General features: G+C 35.2%; 1 protein-coding gene across 1 annotated transcript in view; it reads left to right on the forward strand.

Annotated features, from left to right (window-relative positions):
- The window catches only part of Exo84 (exocyst 84), a 78,009-nt gene that overhangs the window by 50,347 nt on the left and 8,000 nt on the right, over positions 1 to 19,662 (forward strand). The window contains exons 10-12 of the mRNA XM_069843305.1: positions 6,864 to 6,994; positions 10,067 to 10,292; positions 11,391 to 11,581. Coding sequence (XP_069699406.1) covers positions 6,864 to 6,994; positions 10,067 to 10,292; positions 11,391 to 11,581 — 548 coding nt within the window. The remainder of the gene's footprint in view (positions 1 to 6,863; positions 6,995 to 10,066; positions 10,293 to 11,390; positions 11,582 to 19,662) is intronic.

A 19,662-nucleotide genomic window follows, 5' to 3' on the forward strand; every position in this document is an offset into this window, starting at 1 on the left:
GTCTCAGTGAAACATACAGCAGAGTCCGTATAGGTCAGTTTCTATCTGATCCTTTTCCAATTCACTGCGGGCTAAAGCAGGGAGATGCACTATCACCTTTACTTTTTAACTTCGCTTTAGAATATGCCATTAGGAAAGTTCAGGATAACAGGCAGGGTTTGGAATTGAACGGGCTACATCAGCTTCTTGTCTATGCAGATGACGTGAATATGTTAGGAGAAAATACACAAACGGTTAGGGAAAACACGGCAATTTTACTTGAAGCAAGTAAAGCGATCGGTTTGGAAGTAAATCCCGAAAAGACAAAGTATATGATTATGTCTCGTGACGGGAATATTGCACGAAATGGAAATATAAATATTGGAGATTTATCCTTCGAAGAGGTGGAAAAATTCAAATATCTTGGAGCAACAGTAACAAATATAAATGACACTCGGGAGGAAATTAAACGCAGAATAAATATGGGAAATGCGTGTTATTATTCGGTTGAGAAGCTCTTATCATCCAGTCTGCTGTCCAAAAATCTGAAAGTTAGAATTTATAAAACAGTTATATTACCGGTTCTTCTATATGGCTGTGAAACTTGGACTCTCACTCTGAGAGAGGAACATAGGTTAAGGGTGTTTGAGAATAAGGTGCTTAGGAAAATATTTGGGGCTAAGCGGGATGAAGTTACAGGAGAATGGAGAAAGTTACACAATACAGAACTGCACGCATTGTATTCTTCACCTGACATAATTAGGAACTTGAAATCCAGACGTTTGAGATGGGCAGGGCATGTAGCACGTATGGGCGAATCCAGAAATGCATATAGAGTGTTAGTTGGGAGACCGGAGGGAAAAAGACCTTTAGGGAGGCCGAGACGTAGATGGGAGGATAATATTAAAATGGATTTGAGGGAGGTGGAGTATGATGATAGAGACTGGCTTAATCTTGCACAGGATAGGGACCGATGGCGGGGTTATGTGAGGGCGGCAATGAACCTTCGGGTTCCTTAAAAGCCATTTGTAAGTAAATCACGTCAAATATTACGTTGATATTTACAAAAATATTGAAAGCAGTTTCTGATCATATTATCATGTTACCTATTTCGTAAATATCCAACGGTACACTTCTGAACAATCATGAATAATGGACATCCTAGTATGGCGAGGGTTTGTTATAGAACCATTTTCAATACTTCTCATAAAAATCAATCCTCAAGTAATCTCTCCTGGCTTTTAAACTATTATTTGAGGTGAGGAAAAAAAGCAGATATAGGGAATACAGAATAGAATTTTTACAGAAAAATTAAGTCCCTTTATTTGACTCTTTTTCCGTAATGGCTATAGTTAAAGTAATGTTACAAGTTAATTCATTTAACATTTTTAAGCTTTGAAGTTTTTCTCTGAAGAAGTTATAACTTGGAGGCATAATTCCGTAGACATTAATTACATTTTTTAAAAGATACTGGAGGGTGATGTAGTAAAAAATATAACTGCTTTTGACGTAGACACCACATTTTTATATTATGGTGGTTATATGGCCCACACACAACCCCCAAACTGTTTAGGGGATCATACCTGCCGTTGGCTAGCAGGTCCATATGACCTAGCCAGGAGGATTGTTAGACAATCTACTAACCCTATCCCCTTTTCACAGCTTAGAGGATGCATATGGCATTTCCTCCATATTTGATGGAACAGTTATATCGCTGTGACTCAGTTCCAGAGCCTCATTTGTTAAAAACAGGTTGCATCACCGGAAGGTGAGGATGAGCATTCAGTAGGAAAGGTTGTGGAAAACACTTCATTACTCCTTGCAACTCATTATGTGTGAAAAATATTGGAGAGCAAGAGAGTTAATGGTTTTATTGCCAAGAATTCAGCATTCGTTAACAATAACATTTTTTTTTTTCTGCAGAAAATTGTAGAAGTATTTAGCTTTGCTGTAATTCCATAATGGTTGAGGTTATATTAATTTAGCAGTTAAATTCCTACAAGTACCTTTAAGTCCTAATATTCTTCTGAAGAAATTCTGGTTTAGTGGTATAATTGTGTAAATAATAATGAATTGTTTTAATACTGTGACATTTGAGAACATAGTGCCAGTTGTACACTGTGGTCTAATGGTTACTATGCTAATCATTGAATTCAGGGTTTGTGGTTTCAAATTCCATTGAGGATGATGGATTTTATAGGGCAATGAAATCTTCAACATGGCTTTCTCTTGGATAGAAGTAAATCAGTGGGTATCTTGTAGATTTATAGCTCATAAAAGAACCCTGTCACTGATTGAGAACTTTGGGCAACATATGTCAGCCGTTTCTTACCCACGTTAAATTTAAATTTGGAATAACCTCGGCAATTGAAAGTGTCTTTAAATAAAATGCTACAACTATGACATACTACCTATTCCATTTTATGTATAACTTTATCTGTTGTAAGAGACAAAATTCTGGGATGGAGGGGAAGTGTCTTAGAACGAATTTAAAATAAATCGTAATGTGTTTTAATTTTTCTTTAAATTAAGTCATATTACCCTCGCTAATATGTTTTCGCGGGATATCAGCCGAGTTAAGATTTTGGAATGCTCCAAGCTTTCGACTGCTATCTCTGCAGCCATCTTCAGGGAAGTGATGTCCGAACAGAAAGTCGAAAGGTTATATAGATGTTAGGCTGTCTCAGGTGAAACGGGATTGGTTGGCGGATCGGCCAATCCGGGGCCGGGAATTGTCATCGCTCGTAAGCTCCGCCCCTCCCGGGATTACTGCGTGAAGTTTGGCGGGCGGTGAGCCCTGTTCCGCCGGTTGAAATCGGTTGCCGTCCTCGGTCCGTGATCTTCATGACCTTGATTGTAAGAGGGCCTGAGTTGGTCTAAGGCCGGTGTCCATGCCTGACTGAGCTGGAGTCCACTGGAGAGATCAAGCTGGAGAAAAACAACTTTAACAGAGACAGTGGACTCCAGCTCAGTCAGGCATGGACACCGGCCTTAGACCAACTCAGGCCCTCTTACAATCAAGGTCATGAAGATCACGGACCGAGGATGGCAACCGATTCCAACCGGCGGAACAGGGCTCACCGCCCGCCAAACTTCACGCAGTAATCCCGGGAGGGGCGGAGCTTACGAGCGATGACAATTCCCGGCCCCGGATTGGCCGATCCGCCAACCAATCCCGTTTCACCTGAGACAGCCTAACATCTATATAACCTTTCGACTTTCTGTTCGAACATCACTTCCCTGAAGATGGCTGCAGAGATAGCAGTCGAAAGCTTGGAGCATTCCAAAATCTTAACTCGGCTGATATCCCACGAAAACTCACATAGAGATCAAGCTGGAGAAAAACAACTTTAACAGAGACAGTGGACTCCAGCTCAGTCAGGCATGGACACCAGCCTTAGACCAACTCAGGCCCTCTTACAATCAAGGTCATGAAGATCACGGACCGAGGACGGCAACCGATTCCAACCGGCGGAACAGGGCTCGCCGCCCGCCAAACTTCAGGCAGTAATCCCGGGAGGGGCGGAGCTTACGAGCGATGACAATTCCCGGCCCCGGATTGGCCGATCCGCCAACCAATCCCGTTTCACCTGAGACAGCCTAACATCTATATAACCTTTCGACTTTCTGTTCGGACATCACTTCCCTGAAGATGGCTGCAGAGATAGCAGTCGAAAGCTTGGAGCATTCCAAAATCTTAACTCGGCTGATATCCCGCGAAAACATATTAGTGAACCAACGCCGAGAAAGCCTCAAATCATACATACAGAAGTCATATTAATTTTTAATATGAAGTAATTATATTTCATGTACATCATTCACAGTTAAATTGATTCACGGACACTGAATATGAATAAAATTCATCCCTTAGTTTAGTATGCAGACAGATAGCCAGACTATATGCTCAAAACAATTTTTCCAGTATGAGGAATACTGGAAAATTGTATTTCTCTGAAAATTTGAAATTGATTTTTATAGCATCGTATAATACTTTCTTTCTCTTTATACTTCTATAATGAGAAAGTATAAATTAACTTGTCTCTAAAACCACAAAATTACGATTTAGTAGTAATTATTTTACATTTTCATAATTTCATCCTATATAGAGGTAAAAGCAAATATCTTTTTTTATGTGACAAAAACCTCTCAGAATTATCATCTCAGCGCTATGAGTTAATAAGTGGTATGAAGAAGTTGTGTTCAGACTCTGTTACCTGAATGCAGTGAGAATAAAAAAAATGTTGTTGAGAGATGTAGTTCAAACTGCCTTCGTTTAACTGAATGCACAATTGATTTCTGTGCACTATGGACTGTCTGATAGATTATGCTCAAAAATGTCAGGAATTTGTCACATAATCGCTATAGCTTCAACAAGTTCTTCTGCCATATTTATCGGGATCTTGTAAACCAGACATTTTTCATATCCCCCACACAAACAAATACATAGGGGTTAGGTGAACAATCCAGGTGGCCATGATACTGCTAGCAGAATGTAAACTTACCTTTCTTAGCAATCTATTCACTGTGTTTGTAACATGATTCTTCTTACAACGTGTTGCAGGCAAAATATCAAAACAGAACTAATTGGTAAGTGGTCTAATGAAAGTCAAGCAGCCTATTCTTTTAGGGCACCTACTGGCAAAATGGTGCATCTACCAGATTTTTGACACATAAAAAAGATGTTGGTTTTTACCTCCTCTATCATCCCTGAAACATTGTAAATGAACTTTTTTGACGCTCTGTATAAGATAAAGTGGTAAGCGAAATGGTAATTATCCAAAAATGTGTTAGAGAAATTAGTTCTTACTCGTACTTACATAGTTATGCATCTAATCGAAAACTTGTTCACTTACAGATGTACAAATTCGTTTACAAAATTAACATTAACTGTTAAAAGTTTTTTTTCTCTTTAAAAATAATATATACAAACTTAAAAACGTATTCATACAAAACATTTTAGGTTTAAAAATGTTTACACAAATTAATTTATAAACTAACATACTTGTAATCATTACATTTCTAAATAAAGCTACGGAAAAATTAATTTATTTTCTTTAAAAGAGTTACTTCTTTTTAAGTAGCAAAATTGTGCAGTCAGGATTCCTCCTTCGCCATAAATTATTTAAAAATCATGAAAGACTGGTACGAATTGGTCTTTTAATTAAGAATTTCTACAGTTGTAAAAATTACTTTTTTATTCACAAGGGATTGTCTACAATTTTTGTTTCCTTTTGAACAATTTACCTACGTAGTGTTATTGGTTATTTGACAAATAATGTAATTACATACACCTTTGTTTTACACCTTATATCAGAGAAACAAATGCAACGATACTCGACACAACTACTGATTGTCACTCTAGAGTCAGGGTAGACAATACCACATATGCCATTTCTTAGAGGGAAACGTTACTAGGATACACCATGTAGAATGAGAAAGTTTATCTCATCTTCATAACACCAATATTTTATTTTATTTCTCTCTTTCTCATTTGCTAGACATCAACAGCATATTAAAATCTCTTTCACAAATTGTTCTATTAGGCTAGAAGGTAAGGCTGTAGGAATAAATATGAATAAATGAATGCCCCTGAGGATTATATTCTGAGTTTTGGTTTTTTTTCCTAAGAAGCATCCAGTAGGAAATTTGTTAGATTTTTATTCTGAATTCTAAAGAATACGGTATTGAATAATAATGAATGAATGAATCAGCATTAGCATTGATACTTGAACTCTATATGTCGAAAAGTTTTTAACTTAAGTCAGATTTATTTGCAAAATAATTTTACTGGGACAGCCGCCACAGCGGTTTTGTGGCTAGAGCATTGACTTACAGTCTTGTGGACCCAGATTCGATCTCCAGTGTACCCCTGATTTATAACTTGTGTTGGGCAAGTCCATGGTCCAGGTAACACAGGAGTTTTCTCTGGGAGCTCCTGTTTCCCTCTGCATCACAACAAATCTGTATCATCCTCTCATCTCATTACGGGTGTAACGTAGACCAGCTTTCTATGGCGCACTTTTGGCAGTGACTCTGTCGGTAAATTGGTCTACACAGCTGGCTTGATATATTCGAATGACAGTCAAATACCCCTCATTAGTTTTATATATATATATATATATATATATAGTGCTGGAACAACAGAATGATTCTAAATGATTCTAATTCGTGATCTTTTGAGTTGAGCATTCATCTGAATGGAAAAAATATTTCAGGCTTCAGTAATTTTAAAACTATTCTTTTCAGTTCACAGCCTGCAAAGATCAAGGTGTCAGATATTATTACAAGTCTTGTTTAAAAATATTTCCTTGTAACCACAATTCTGAGTAAACTTAAAAGAATATGCAGAGATGTTTTTTGAATGACTACTAGTCTGCAAATAAAAATTGGTTTTCTTATTTTTCTTCTTTTTTTTTTTTCATTTAAGTCGAAACTAGAGTTGAGTCTCTATATTGTTATGTTAGGCAACAACCTAAGTTATTGATGCCTTAAGGAAAAAGAAAGAAATAAAGTGGAGTCAGATAAGATTCATACTTTCATAACACTTTCGCATCTTTTCAGTTTTGTCATCTAAGGTTCTCGGCTAATCTGACAGGTTGAGAACAGTATGCTTTCAGTTGCAACTGTCTTTAATTTAAGCATTTTAAGATGGAATTAATAAAGTACTAAATTAATTGTGATTAAAAATAGAATTCTGTTAACTGCAGTTAGTAATATCACACTCCATGTTGAATGGAAAACATAATATCTGTAGCTGTCTTCCACTGAGAAAACTTGAATCAGACTTTGTTTCCAAGAGCTGCGTAGGTTTTTAATTTTAATTTTTGATGAGTTTAGAAGTTGGAGACTACTCAGAAATTGTAATTATTTTCTTTCTGTTGTAGCATTTGTGGTATGGGCAGGTTCAGAATTGAACCACCTGACATCACACCTCATCAAGCAGGTTTTCATGCCCCAGTCATCCATCACTATGCTGGCAGAGTGTGTCACTTGTGTGAGAAATCAATGTGACCAGGTATGTTAACATATTACATTCTTTGTACATGAACCAGTTCCTTTTATATATTTGTAAACCTTCCACTTTCTTGTAATGTCTTTTTATCGAGTCTGTTTACACCTAAAAGCGGACATAAAAATCTCATTTGGGCTGCTTAGTGGAACTTATGACTCATGAAAAACAGACACCGGTATTCTTGGAATAATCTATTTTTTACTTTGTCTTTATTCATCATCTTCCATAAAGAAAAAAATTATAATTAAAAGTGATATTACCACTATTGTGGTATTGCAGCTGAGTTTATCATTCAGTTTTTCATTCCTGGAAGAATTAGATATTTCAGAAAAGCATTTCTAAATATGATAAATGTTTGGGCATCATAAATCAGGTGTTCATTCAGAAAAATATCTCTAAATATAATAAATATTTGGGCATCATAAATCAGATGTTCAAACCATTTTTAGTGAAAAACCACTCACAAAACTTAGCAAGATGTGCTCTTTGCTATGGGAGAGAAGCATGGATCCTATAACAGCATGATGGAAATAGAATAATGCTGGTGAGATGAAGTTTACGAGGCAAACAGCAGAAGTCACCAAATGGGATCATATGAAAAATGAAGATATACTTAAAGCTCTTAAAACTGAGCCAATCTTAGGATACACCTGTAAATGCCATAGAAATTGACGAGAACATCTGAAAAGAATGATTGATACATGAATCCCAAAAGTAATTATGCCAATTTTGCATTATTGTCCTCGTGGTAGAAGATCATTGGATTTCCCCCTTACCCTCATTAAAAGATGGTGTGAAAATTCAAATCTTTTGTTTGGATTGTAACAGTTCTCATAAGGACTAATACTTGTCAAGAAGAAGACAACTCTTGCTACAAATAGCAGTTAAAACAATTTCCTAACCGTGAGAAATACTTCAGGGTGAGTTTTATTTTTAAGTGACAGTTTGTTACTCAAACTCATATTTTTTGCAAAGTAGTTTTACATAGTGGTTCATCATGTTGTCTGCTTTGCTTTGTGGATCATACGTCGCAAAATTCTATTGTAATGTGCCTGTCACATTTATGCCTGCCGAGAGTGGTAAAGTTTTTAGAGCACTAGAGTCTTGTGTCATTAATTTGTAATGTTATAGAACAGCAATCTTGAAAGAAGAGAGAATACTACAGACTCTTTTTGATTCTTTAAAGATCTCTTCATGGACACCCACAGGATTTTCCCCAAGGGGACTCAACCCACACTTTTTTCAATAGATGAATTATACATTCTTTGCTGGGTAATTTTTAGCATTGGACCCTGGACTTATTTCGCCGGTATCATCACCTTCATTTCACTCAGATGCTAGATAACTATCGCAGTTGATAAAGTGTCGTAAAATAAACCAATTAAAAAAATTATACATGTGTGGCCTTTCTGATCTTATATGGCCCGTAGATGGTGAAACTTGTGATGATCACACGTATGTTGGATGTTGGCTGATGACTCAGTAAAGATGCAGCAGAAGATGCACTAAACTAGCATAAAAACGGAACATGTTTAGGTTCAATAGTAATGGATGCTCGTATGCTAATTTGAGCCTTAAAACAGTATTAATATGCAAGATGTATCTGCCTGTGTGACAGGTGATACCAATGGAGACATGAACATGGAACACACAAAAAGATGCACAGCATTGCTATAAGAAGATGACATAGTACAAAAATACTGGAGTGCAAGATGCGAATGACTTCATTGTTAAGTGCCTAGGCATTCAATCAACAACAACATATGGAAGATGACTTTTCAGTTGATTACATTCGTGAATTAAAATACAACTACATAAGAATTATTGTGTTGTCTTGAATGTTTCAGTCGTAATATAGAAATGGTTAATAAGTGTAAATGGTGTTTAAAATATCTATTTCAGTAACAGTAATCATTTCATTTTGAAGCTCTTTGATATTTTGCAAATTAAACATTTCCTTTATTACGTTTCTTAGCAGAGGTATTTTATGCATCGTTTGCCAAAATAAAAAAAAATGCCAGGGAAGATCAAGTGCCCCTTGATCTAGGCTGACCAGATGTCCTCAATTTTCAGCGACAGTCCCCAGTTTGGAGTTGCTGTCCCTGGGGAGCAAATGTCCTTGTTTTTGTCCCTGGAAATTAATTTTGTCCCCAGAAGTTTTGATTTTGTTGTGAATATTTAAGCATTGTGATGAAATTGCTGTGATTCATGCACATTTCTGAATGGTTCTCAGTATGAGACAGAAGAACCAGCGAGCACAGTATGACATATTCTGCACTCTTTGAAAAGAACATAACATCTTTGTCTTCATTTGCGTTGCATAGAAGCGTTAGTACTGCCGCAGCATCCATTTTTAAGTAGTTAAAAAACGAGGAATTTTGCGACAAACCAACAGGTGAAAAGTGGTATGATGTTTTTCAACATTCCAAAATATTAATCCATTCCATTTGAAAATCTTCTCAAAAAAGTGTCATTAATTATGTGTCTTTGTAATTCATCAGTTGAAAGACTTTTCTTCACAATGAACTCAGTCTGGACTGATGAAAAGTCAAGAATGAAAATTGAAACAGTTAAAGCTTTGTTACAAGTGAATACAAACTTTCATTTCTAATGTGAAGAACTTAGTGTGAAGCTGTATGGGAATGAATAGATACTTAAAAAGATATATTCTTCAGACAAGTATTTGTAAAATGTGTGTGCTAGAGTTCAGTGTGTACAGTATTATGTGAAAGACTTCATTCATACGTCAGTACTGAAATTGAATTCTTAGTGACTATAATTATGTATAGGAGTTACGTGTATTTATACATTTATTTCAAAAAGTTAAGATACTCTACAAATTTAGTGTGCAACTGTATCAACTGTTACATGTATTTTCTGCAACATTTCAATGGAGAGTGACTAGATAAGCGTTTGTGATTTTTCTTGAAATTGCCGATGTCCCTTGCTGGACCATAAAAAATCTGGTCATCCTACCCTGATCCTTCCTGCAGGCATCCATGGATTTCTCTCTGGGTAGCAAAATGAAAATTTGAAGTAAACAGTGACGTTGATCCTCGATGTTCTCATTTGCAGCTATGTGAGCTTGGTGTAGACCTGAGATACCAGTTGGATGGCTTACTTCGCACCCCATTAACTAGGGCATTGCGAGATTCACGGGAGAAATTAGTGGATGCAGTGAAACTTCGGGCAGCAGAGGACAAATGGCGACCCATGAATTTACAGAGTAAAGCTGGACTCACCAAGTTCCTGCAAGAAATGAGTGATATTGGTGTAGCAAGCATACACACCTATGTTACAGGTTAGTGTACAGTGACGCCAAGTTTTTTAAAAATATTTGGTTGGCTCGGTGGGCTGAAACACTTTAGTTACAAGTTCACAAAAAGAAAAGAAAAAAATAACTCTCATACTCTCATAAAATCCTCCCTTTCATATATCACGATATTAATTTTCGTAATATTGATATGACTACGAATAGTATATAAAATATAGAATGCTAAAAATAACAAGATGGAGATGTAAGAACGATTTTGAAATGTATATTGTTAGTATAAGTATCAGGGGCTATTACATTTATTTGTATGTAACCTTTATTTTATATGTTTTGTTAATACCAATTGTGACGACCAAATAAAATTCCTCTCCATAATATTAAGACCTTCCAGTAACTACAGTATATACAAAAAAATCTGTGCATTATCTTGTGTTATGTTCTGCATAAATTAGTCTACCAGTTTTAATAATTAAGTAGTTCAAAAAAACTTTTTTGACTTTCGGATTTGATTTCTTTCTAAAATAGAAATAGAAATAGATAATAACGTGGATTAAATCATTGTGCAGCACGGCTTGTTGCAAATGTGTTTGTATTCTGACAGCACTTCTCCCTATAAATATGTCACAAACGTCTTCTAAATTCAACTTTTCAGCGCTATCCTTGTGTACTGTATATTTAAAACAGCAATGCGACTAAGCCTTTGCTAGGACATTGTTATCTTCAGTCTTTTCACAGCAGAAAAAGATCTTTTGGCAGTTTCGCTTCTTTAAAACTATGAACACAGCCACTTGATTAGCAGTAGGAGAGACGAATAAAAATTCACACAAACGATGCATCCTTATTTATTAAAAACATATGTTATTTACAAATCATGATAACAAACTAATAATAATGATGATGATAATAATAATAATAATAATAATAATAATAATAATAATAATAATACCGATTATTGGGTCTTCTTGGACCCTACATTGGTACCACTGTTAGTGTACACACAAAGCAGAAAATCTTTGAATAATAAATCAGTTTAAATAAGCCTTTCTATTCTAAGAAGAAGTGTATTATCTCAACTTTATCACTACAGATGTTTCATATGCCTCTTGTATTATCGATCATGTACAGGAGACTGCTGGCTGGGATTGACTGGCAACACTGTGGCATTCAGCAAATTGTACCTGACATTGTTGGAGGACTGCCTCCGCCTGGCCACCCCTGAATTACTTTACACAGTGGATGAGGTGCTTGGCGATGTGTTCCAAGCTCAGATGCTGCACGTGGAGGCATCATTGTCCAGTGACAAGTACAAGACAGAGGTAAAGTGGCACTGCATGCATGCAATAAGGATGAAACAGGAACCTAAATATTGCTTTTGATCATATTATAGTGTGTGACACAAAAGTCACTTGTCAAATGAAGTGCATTATTCTGTTTGGAAATGACCTCTACCTTTTGTTTATATTTAGGTATGTTTTGTGACTAAATCATGAAGTAGGCCGTGGTAAACAATAGTGTTACAATTTGTGTTATATTTTGTTTGTTGCTTGGAGTTATTGAGAGCCAAAGAAGAGATCGGTATTATTTTGAGTTGTTTACTAATATTGATTGAGAGCTGAAGACATCATGTTGACTTCTGAATAGCGAGTGGAGCCATAATCACCAGACCTCACACCTCTAGATTTTTTCTATGAAGATGTGTGAAACGGCATGTTTTTCAGACAGAACCTGCGTCTATAAATTAACTGAAACAAAGGATCACCTGTGTTATCCAACACATTCCATAAACAACACTTTTAAGTGTGACAGAGGAATGTCAGGATCAAGTGAAACACTGTCTTCAAATAAATGGAACACACTTTGAACATTTGCAGTAGTACACTGTGCAGTTGTAATGAGAACAGTAATCTTTACAGCAAACCTAGTCATGTTTACCTGAGGGCAATGCAATGTAATAATGTTGTGCTGTACGGTACTTCATGGTAGAATGTGATTATCAACAAGAGATCTGTTCCAAAAAAGATAATTTGGTATTGTTTCAAAATAACATTGTTTTCTCCATTTGGCAAGTGACTTTAGTGTCACATGATACCAAGATAAAAGATAGCCAGGAATCCCTTTAGACTTGAGGGTAATGGCCTCTTTCCTCTAGAAGAATGGTTTAAGTTATCTTCTATGGTTAGCTGTTTCTTGGGGGGGTGTTATCCTTTTGTACATAATACTGTTGTGAAATATAGTCATAAAGCTCTTTGATATACCCACTGAATTTCTAAGTGTTACTTACTAAATTGCACACTAATACCAGCTCAATAAACATTTCAGTACACTTACTAACAGGTTCTGGTTTATAAATTTCAGAAACCTTTCTATTCTGTCTCGTAAGAAATGGCTATTGTCTGTTCCGGTTCAATTTGGTGTTAATTAGTTATGATATTTCAGTACATTTTCACAATTAATTTTCAATTAAATTGTTAAAAAAGAATGGTAATGACACTGTCAGGAATGCTTTATTTTATTATTCGTATAAGCACTTACATTAATAATTTATAACATTCTTGCATCATGTATTTGTTATGTCTGATCATCGAGATTCTGAACAATAGCGTGGTGTTAATGGAATTAAAAGAACCGAAATTCAGCGACCCTTTATCACTCCATATCGAGATACTGATTAGATGTCTTAGGCCACTGCTAGCACAGCGAGTTGAATTTCTTATTATTTAAATTGCGAACTGAGTATCCATTTCAATCACTTTGCGAAATAAGGATTCCAGTCATAAGTGTAGGACCGGGAATCATTCTCTTTCACTAGTAATAATATGCGAATTGACGTATTGTTATTAAAGATGTGTGCATTTTATTAAATATGCATATATTTTTCCGGCTGAATGAAGTGACTACCATTCATGGTTTCCGTCTATGTAAATATGATAAAAAAAATGAAAATTCCCGAAAGCTTGTGTCTGAAGTGCATAAGTATTTCAGTGTTAATTATTTATTTATTTATTTATTCAGTCATTCATTCACTCCATTTATTTATTTATCATAGTAACTCAGCATCATCTCACTAGTCATTAATTCCGTCATTGTTATCAACACCACTGTGTCCATGAAAATAAAGAAGTATTCTGGTTTGTGAAAACGATCATTTCGAGCCATGCTTATTAATAATTTAAACAGTGAACTATTTACAGCTCTAATGTCCTTCCAGTTGTCCATTTTGTAGCTATTGTCCACTTCACTCTTGCTTCTCTCACATATTCATTGGATCATCTGTGATGAAGACGTTTTCTTTTTCTCTTTTGATGTCCAACACCATAGTGTCATACGTCCATCTTCCTTGGTGCATTTTAGCAATGTGGCTAACCTATTTCCATTTCAGCTTCCTTGCTCGAATCACTGTGTCCATCATGCTTGTCAGTCTTCTGATTTCTGTGTTCCTTACCCTATCACTTAGACCAGCGGTTCCCAAACTTGTAGTTATTTCATGTTCTGTCTGTGAAGCACCACATCTGACATCCAGACTGTTATGATACATGTCTCTAGTATAGTCTGAGCGTCTAATTAATACCCAGGTAGAAGGCTTTATAATAGTTTAGTTTTTTTGCATCAATATTTGTAATGTAAGCGGTGCTGTCACATTTTTGTTGCAAAGATTATTTCTGGTTACAATTATTTTTATACCTACAATTGCAATTGCTAACACATCATTGGTAGACATACGTTACCACTTCTTTTGATTGGAGCTGCATCTGAGAAGGCCTAATCAGTACACAAACTTCTATCTTATCTCTTCAAAAGATGTACAGTAGTGGCAGAAAGAACTGGACCGACCCTTGTAGCTGATTTCAGAGCCTTGTTCACTCCAGAGCACGATAGACTGGTAACTAAGACTTTCGTGGTTTGAATCCTGCCTGGGTAGGAAACTTTTTTGTTGTTCCTTATTCAAATTTATTCCCAATACTTTTCAATTGCAGCGATATTTTACTACTTAATTAACTTATTATTCCCAGAACATGAATGTTACCAGCTTATTTTCTAATGGCTTTCGAAATGGGCTACCTCAGCAGTCGAAACTACAATTTCAATAGATTACTCACTATCTTGTGAATGCGGGTGTTGCACCGCACACGGCCTCTCTCTCTTTATCTATCCAATCGTCTAAACTTGTTAGTTGGAAAACAAGACAATTAAATAATAAACTAGCCCTGCCATGAATCGTTATGATCAGGATGGTAATCTGCGTGTCGAGGTAGTCACATTCACTATATAAAACACAACTATTTATTAGAACAAGCAAATAAATTCGTAGCACATAACATATCTTGCTAACAGTGTGGCGTAGACAAAATCCTACTAATTACCTTACATAGGTAGGTGCTTCCCCATGCTGGCATCCATCTTGTTATACAACTTTGACATAACCATCACTCAGCACACACACAGCTGTTACATACAAATTGGTCACCCCTCAAATGTCACACAACAATGGGTGCCTTCGTCATGGATTCCAAACCTTTTAAATTCATTCTACTGCAATAACTAGATTAAACATAAGCCAAGAGCAACTCACTGAACTGATAGTATGTAGAGATAGACTTTTAATAATATCACAGCTAGAAAAACGATCCACCAAAAATACAAATACTGACCAGTATTTGACCAGAGTTGACTGAACGCAAATGAGTCAGGAAAATGATAGCAGCTCAAACTAATAAGTACATCCCAAAACTCGCCGCTAAATTCCACCCGAATACCTTCTGCAATTCACTCACAGGTTCCCGCACACCGAGTACTATACAGCTTCTGGTAGACTTATCGAACCCAGTTCGATCCCCGGCCTACGTAGCAGCTCGTACTCTTCACCACACTCTCACTTGCCAGCACACCTCAAACCTTAGCGAGTCCTTCCACTGGACTAATATCTTCTGCGATACTTCACAGGATCCCACAACACGGTGTACAATACAACTCCTGGTAAACTTATCGAACCCAGTTCGATCCCCGGCCTACGTAGGAGCTTGTACCCTGTCACGCGTCCGACCTCCATGAGCCCCTCCACTAGACTGACGCTACATTCGAGATGAAACTCGCTTCACAGACCAAATCTAAATCACGCCATCGTCTTGACCAATCAGCAAGCGCTATTATAAAATAATCATCGCTCCCCAGATCAAAAAATGACTGGCCCCTCAGACTCAACTCATCATAGGTAATAGGAACAGAAACAGAGCAAAAAAAAGAAAGTTGAGAGGAAAGCCATCTACGAGCAGTAAGAAGAACTAGATCAGAAAGAAAAAACTACAAGCCATCTATGAAGAGTTAGAATAATTAAAACTAACAGAGAAAAATATGAAGATAGAAAAATCTAAAAGAAATAAAAAGGAAAAGAAAGATGTGCCAAAATATAAACAGCACAGTGTGGCATGTGCAGTGGCTCATTTCGGGGACTTTGATTATTCTGTTGGTCCGGTTTTTTTTGCCACTACTGTACAACAGACTCCAGAACTTTCTCCAAGCAAGCTCAATTCTTCTTTTTATCTCCATATCACTGTGTCCTGCTATGGAGATGCTCTGTCCCGGGTACATATATTCTTCAACTATATTCTAAGAATAAATTTCCTATCTTTATTGGCCATATCTTAGAATTTGTTATCACTTTAATTTTCAGCAGATTTTTTGTCTTGTTTCTTCAATGATTTGATCTAATTTCTTGAGCACTCTTTCCATTTCTTCAGTTAATTTCGCAAGTAATGTTATATTGTCTACAAATTGTATGTATCTGGTTGTCTCGTAAGTTCGTTTGCTTTTATTGTAAGTTCCATCACTATGAACTATCCAGTAAACACCTGAAGACACTATACCTGCTGTACAACTAAGTTATTGAAGTTATCGAAACACCTTTGCAAGATAGGGTTCAACAACCAGACCCACTGTTGAATATGTCAGTTCGTGTTTGGGACTGATCTTGGATGCATCAGTGTGGACTTGTTAATGGTGTTTGGAAACATGGAAGATAAAAAGGATCATTATTGGCATCTTTTGTTGTTTTATTACCGTTTGGGTAAAACCGCCTCACAAACCAAAATGAAAATTTGTGCTACCTATGGAGAAGATGTAGTAGCGAATCGGGTATGTTAAAGAAATTAACTTCTTACAGAGATCTGTGAAATTAGTGAAATGCTACAAAATGAATTGTTCTTATTTTGCCAATTTGTTGCACCATTTCTTTATACTTCCCATAATCCTCCCCCCCCCCCCCAAAACGCAGTTTTGAATCACAAAATAACGCGAATTCGTATAATAACGTGAAAAAAAACATCAAGTTTTTTAATTAATTTCAGTAGTACACGTTTTAATCGCGAAATCTTAATAAAAATTTATTTTTAAGAAATACTTTTGTAAACTTGCATATGTACAGTGAGTCCCAACGAACATTCCGTGTTTCTGTCTGCCAGCCAGCAACAAGTCCCCTCCACTACTGTTATTGCTTGCACTCGTGAACTCATGACACTTTGCTGGATTAAAACTTACATACATATATTAATAATATTTGATAGTCACCTTCTATACAAGTGGCTGGAAGTGTTGCCGATCTTGTCTGATACTTATTTCACATCACATTATTCACAGAATCTTTTAATTAAACCTATTCACTAAATTTAGTATTGTTTTTCTACATGAACTGAGTGGCCAGGAAATTTACGTCTAAAGTTTTCCCTTGTTCTCGCACACAATTTCTTTTTCTAAATGTGTACATGTTCATGCACTGAATATGTAATCATTGCAAAACACAACACAACTTAATAAACTGCACTCATTATTAGCTCATATATTGCGTTCCTTTACTGCAGGCAATCAAAGACAGACTGACAGAGCTAATTTTGGACAGGGATTCACCAACCATGCAGCTTTCATATTTATGATTCTCTCTCTCTCTCTCGCTCTCGCTCTCGCTCTCTCTCTATCTCTATCTCTATCTCCCTATCTCTATCTCTATCTCCCTATCTCTATCTCTATCTCTATCTCCCTATCTCTATCTCCCTATCTCTATCTCCCTATCTCTATCTCTATCTCTCTATATCTCTATATCTATATCTCTATCTCTATATCTATATCTCTATCTCTATCTCTATATCTCTATCTCTGTCTCTATATCTATATTTCTATCTCTATATCTCTATCTCTATCTCTATCTCTATATCTATATATCTCTATCTCTATCTCATTATAACAATTTACTCATTATACCCTACCACAAGACATCTTTATATTCTTCATCCTATACAGTTTCAGTTGCTAGAAATTGGAACTCGCTTCCGAGTGATATAAGGGGTTGTTGGACAATAGCTTCATTTAGGTCAAAATTACATAAATTCTTACTTAACAGATGAATTGCTGATTAATATTTGTTACTTATAATGAAACTAACATCTGTCCATTCTTATTATTATTATCTTTAATTTCTCTAAATAGATTTACAAAACCTCTAATGACAATTACATTAATATTCTCATTATAGAAATAGAAATATATATATTCTCCCTGTAACATAGTCCTAGTAAGCTTATATTAAATTAATTTTCATCATTTTACTAGCTATCTCAAATATTAAATTAATTATAATTCATTGAATTAAATTAGCTCATAAATTAAGTTACTACTTTACCTTATAGATTTATCTAAATTTAAATAAATGTGTAGTGAAGATTATTGCTGGAGAACCTTTTAAGTGTAGTGAAAATATTTGTAATTTAAATTTATGTATTGTATTGATTAAGGCTGGTTGAGTGGAAGAGAAGGCCTTATGGCCTTAACTCTGCCAGCGAAAATAAAACATTATTATTATTATTATTATTATTATTATTATTATTATTATTATTATTATTATCTATCTCTATCTCTATCTCTCTATATCTCTATATCTATATCTCTATCTCTATATCTCTATAGCTATATCTCTATATCTCTATCTCTCTATATCTATATCTCTATCTCTATATCTATATCTCTATCTCTATATCTATATCTCTATCTCTCTATCTATATCTCTATCTCTCTATCTCTATCTATATCTCTATCTCTCTATATCTATATCTCTATCTATATCTCTATCTCTATCTATATCTCTATCTCTATATCTCTCTATCTCTATCTCCATCTCCATCTCTATATCTCTCTATCTCTATCTCTATATCTATATCTCTATCTCTCTATATCTCTATCTCTACCTATCTCTATCTCTATCTCTATATCTATATCTCTATATCTCTATCTCTATCTCTCTATCTCTATATCTCTATCTCTATATCTATATCTCTATATCTATATCTCTATCTCTATACCTCTATCTCTATATCTCTATCTCTATCTCTCTATCTCTATCTCTCTAAATCTATCTCTATCTCTATATCTCTATATCTATATCTCTATATCTATATCTCTATCTCTATATCTCTATCTCTATATCTCTATCTCTATCTCTATATCTCTATCTCTATATCTATATCTCTATCTCTATATCTCTATCTCTCTATCTCTATCTCCATCTCCATATCTCTATATCTCTATATCTATATCTCTATCTCTATATCTATATCTCTATATGTCTATATCTCTATCTCTATCTATCTCTATCTCTATCTCTATCTCTATATCTATATCCATCTCCATCTCCATCTCCATCTCTCATATTTTGAAAAAACTTATTAGATTTATTACATAGTACGTAAGTTTTAATCTGGTGAAGCTCCATGTGTTTGCAGATGCAAGCAACGGCTGTAAGGAGGGGTACCTGCCCCTACTTGACCGATAGAAATTCCAGGAATGTTTGCTGGGTCTCACTGTATTTATGCTGAGTGAGACACTTAAAACTACCATCTTAAATATCTCCTATATATATTTCAATAAACTTTATTTATTCAGCTTCCTCCAAGTGGGGGCTACCTAAAAGACAAAACTTATCGTAAAAATGATTTTTTTAAATAAATGGTAAGTAAACAATTATAGTGGAAAAAGAGAAAACAATGGGGAAGGTAAAGAAATCATACAATTATAAATAATTGAAAACAATTAAACAAATCATCATTATCAGCCGATGAATTTATTATCATAGCCTTTTTATCGTGAATTTTATTTAATTTTCGTATTTATTTTCTTTTTTATTATTATTTTATTACATTCCATTTTGATATATTCTTCCTTACGTTTTTCCATATTAACCATTTGTACTAAATGAGTTGCTTTCATTATATTCCAATGTATTTTACTTTTTTTTTTTCTATTATGGTATTATTTTCATGTTGTTTAGTGTCGATTTATTATTATTATTATTGTTATTATTATTATTATCATTATTATTATTGTTATTATCATTTTTTTTTTCCCCTGTTCTTTAACT

This window comes from Periplaneta americana, chromosome 13 (genome assembly GCF_040183065.1).
Source record: "Periplaneta americana isolate PAMFEO1 chromosome 13, P.americana_PAMFEO1_priV1, whole genome shotgun sequence".
Lineage (NCBI taxonomy): Eukaryota > Metazoa > Arthropoda > Insecta > Blattodea > Blattidae > Periplaneta > Periplaneta americana.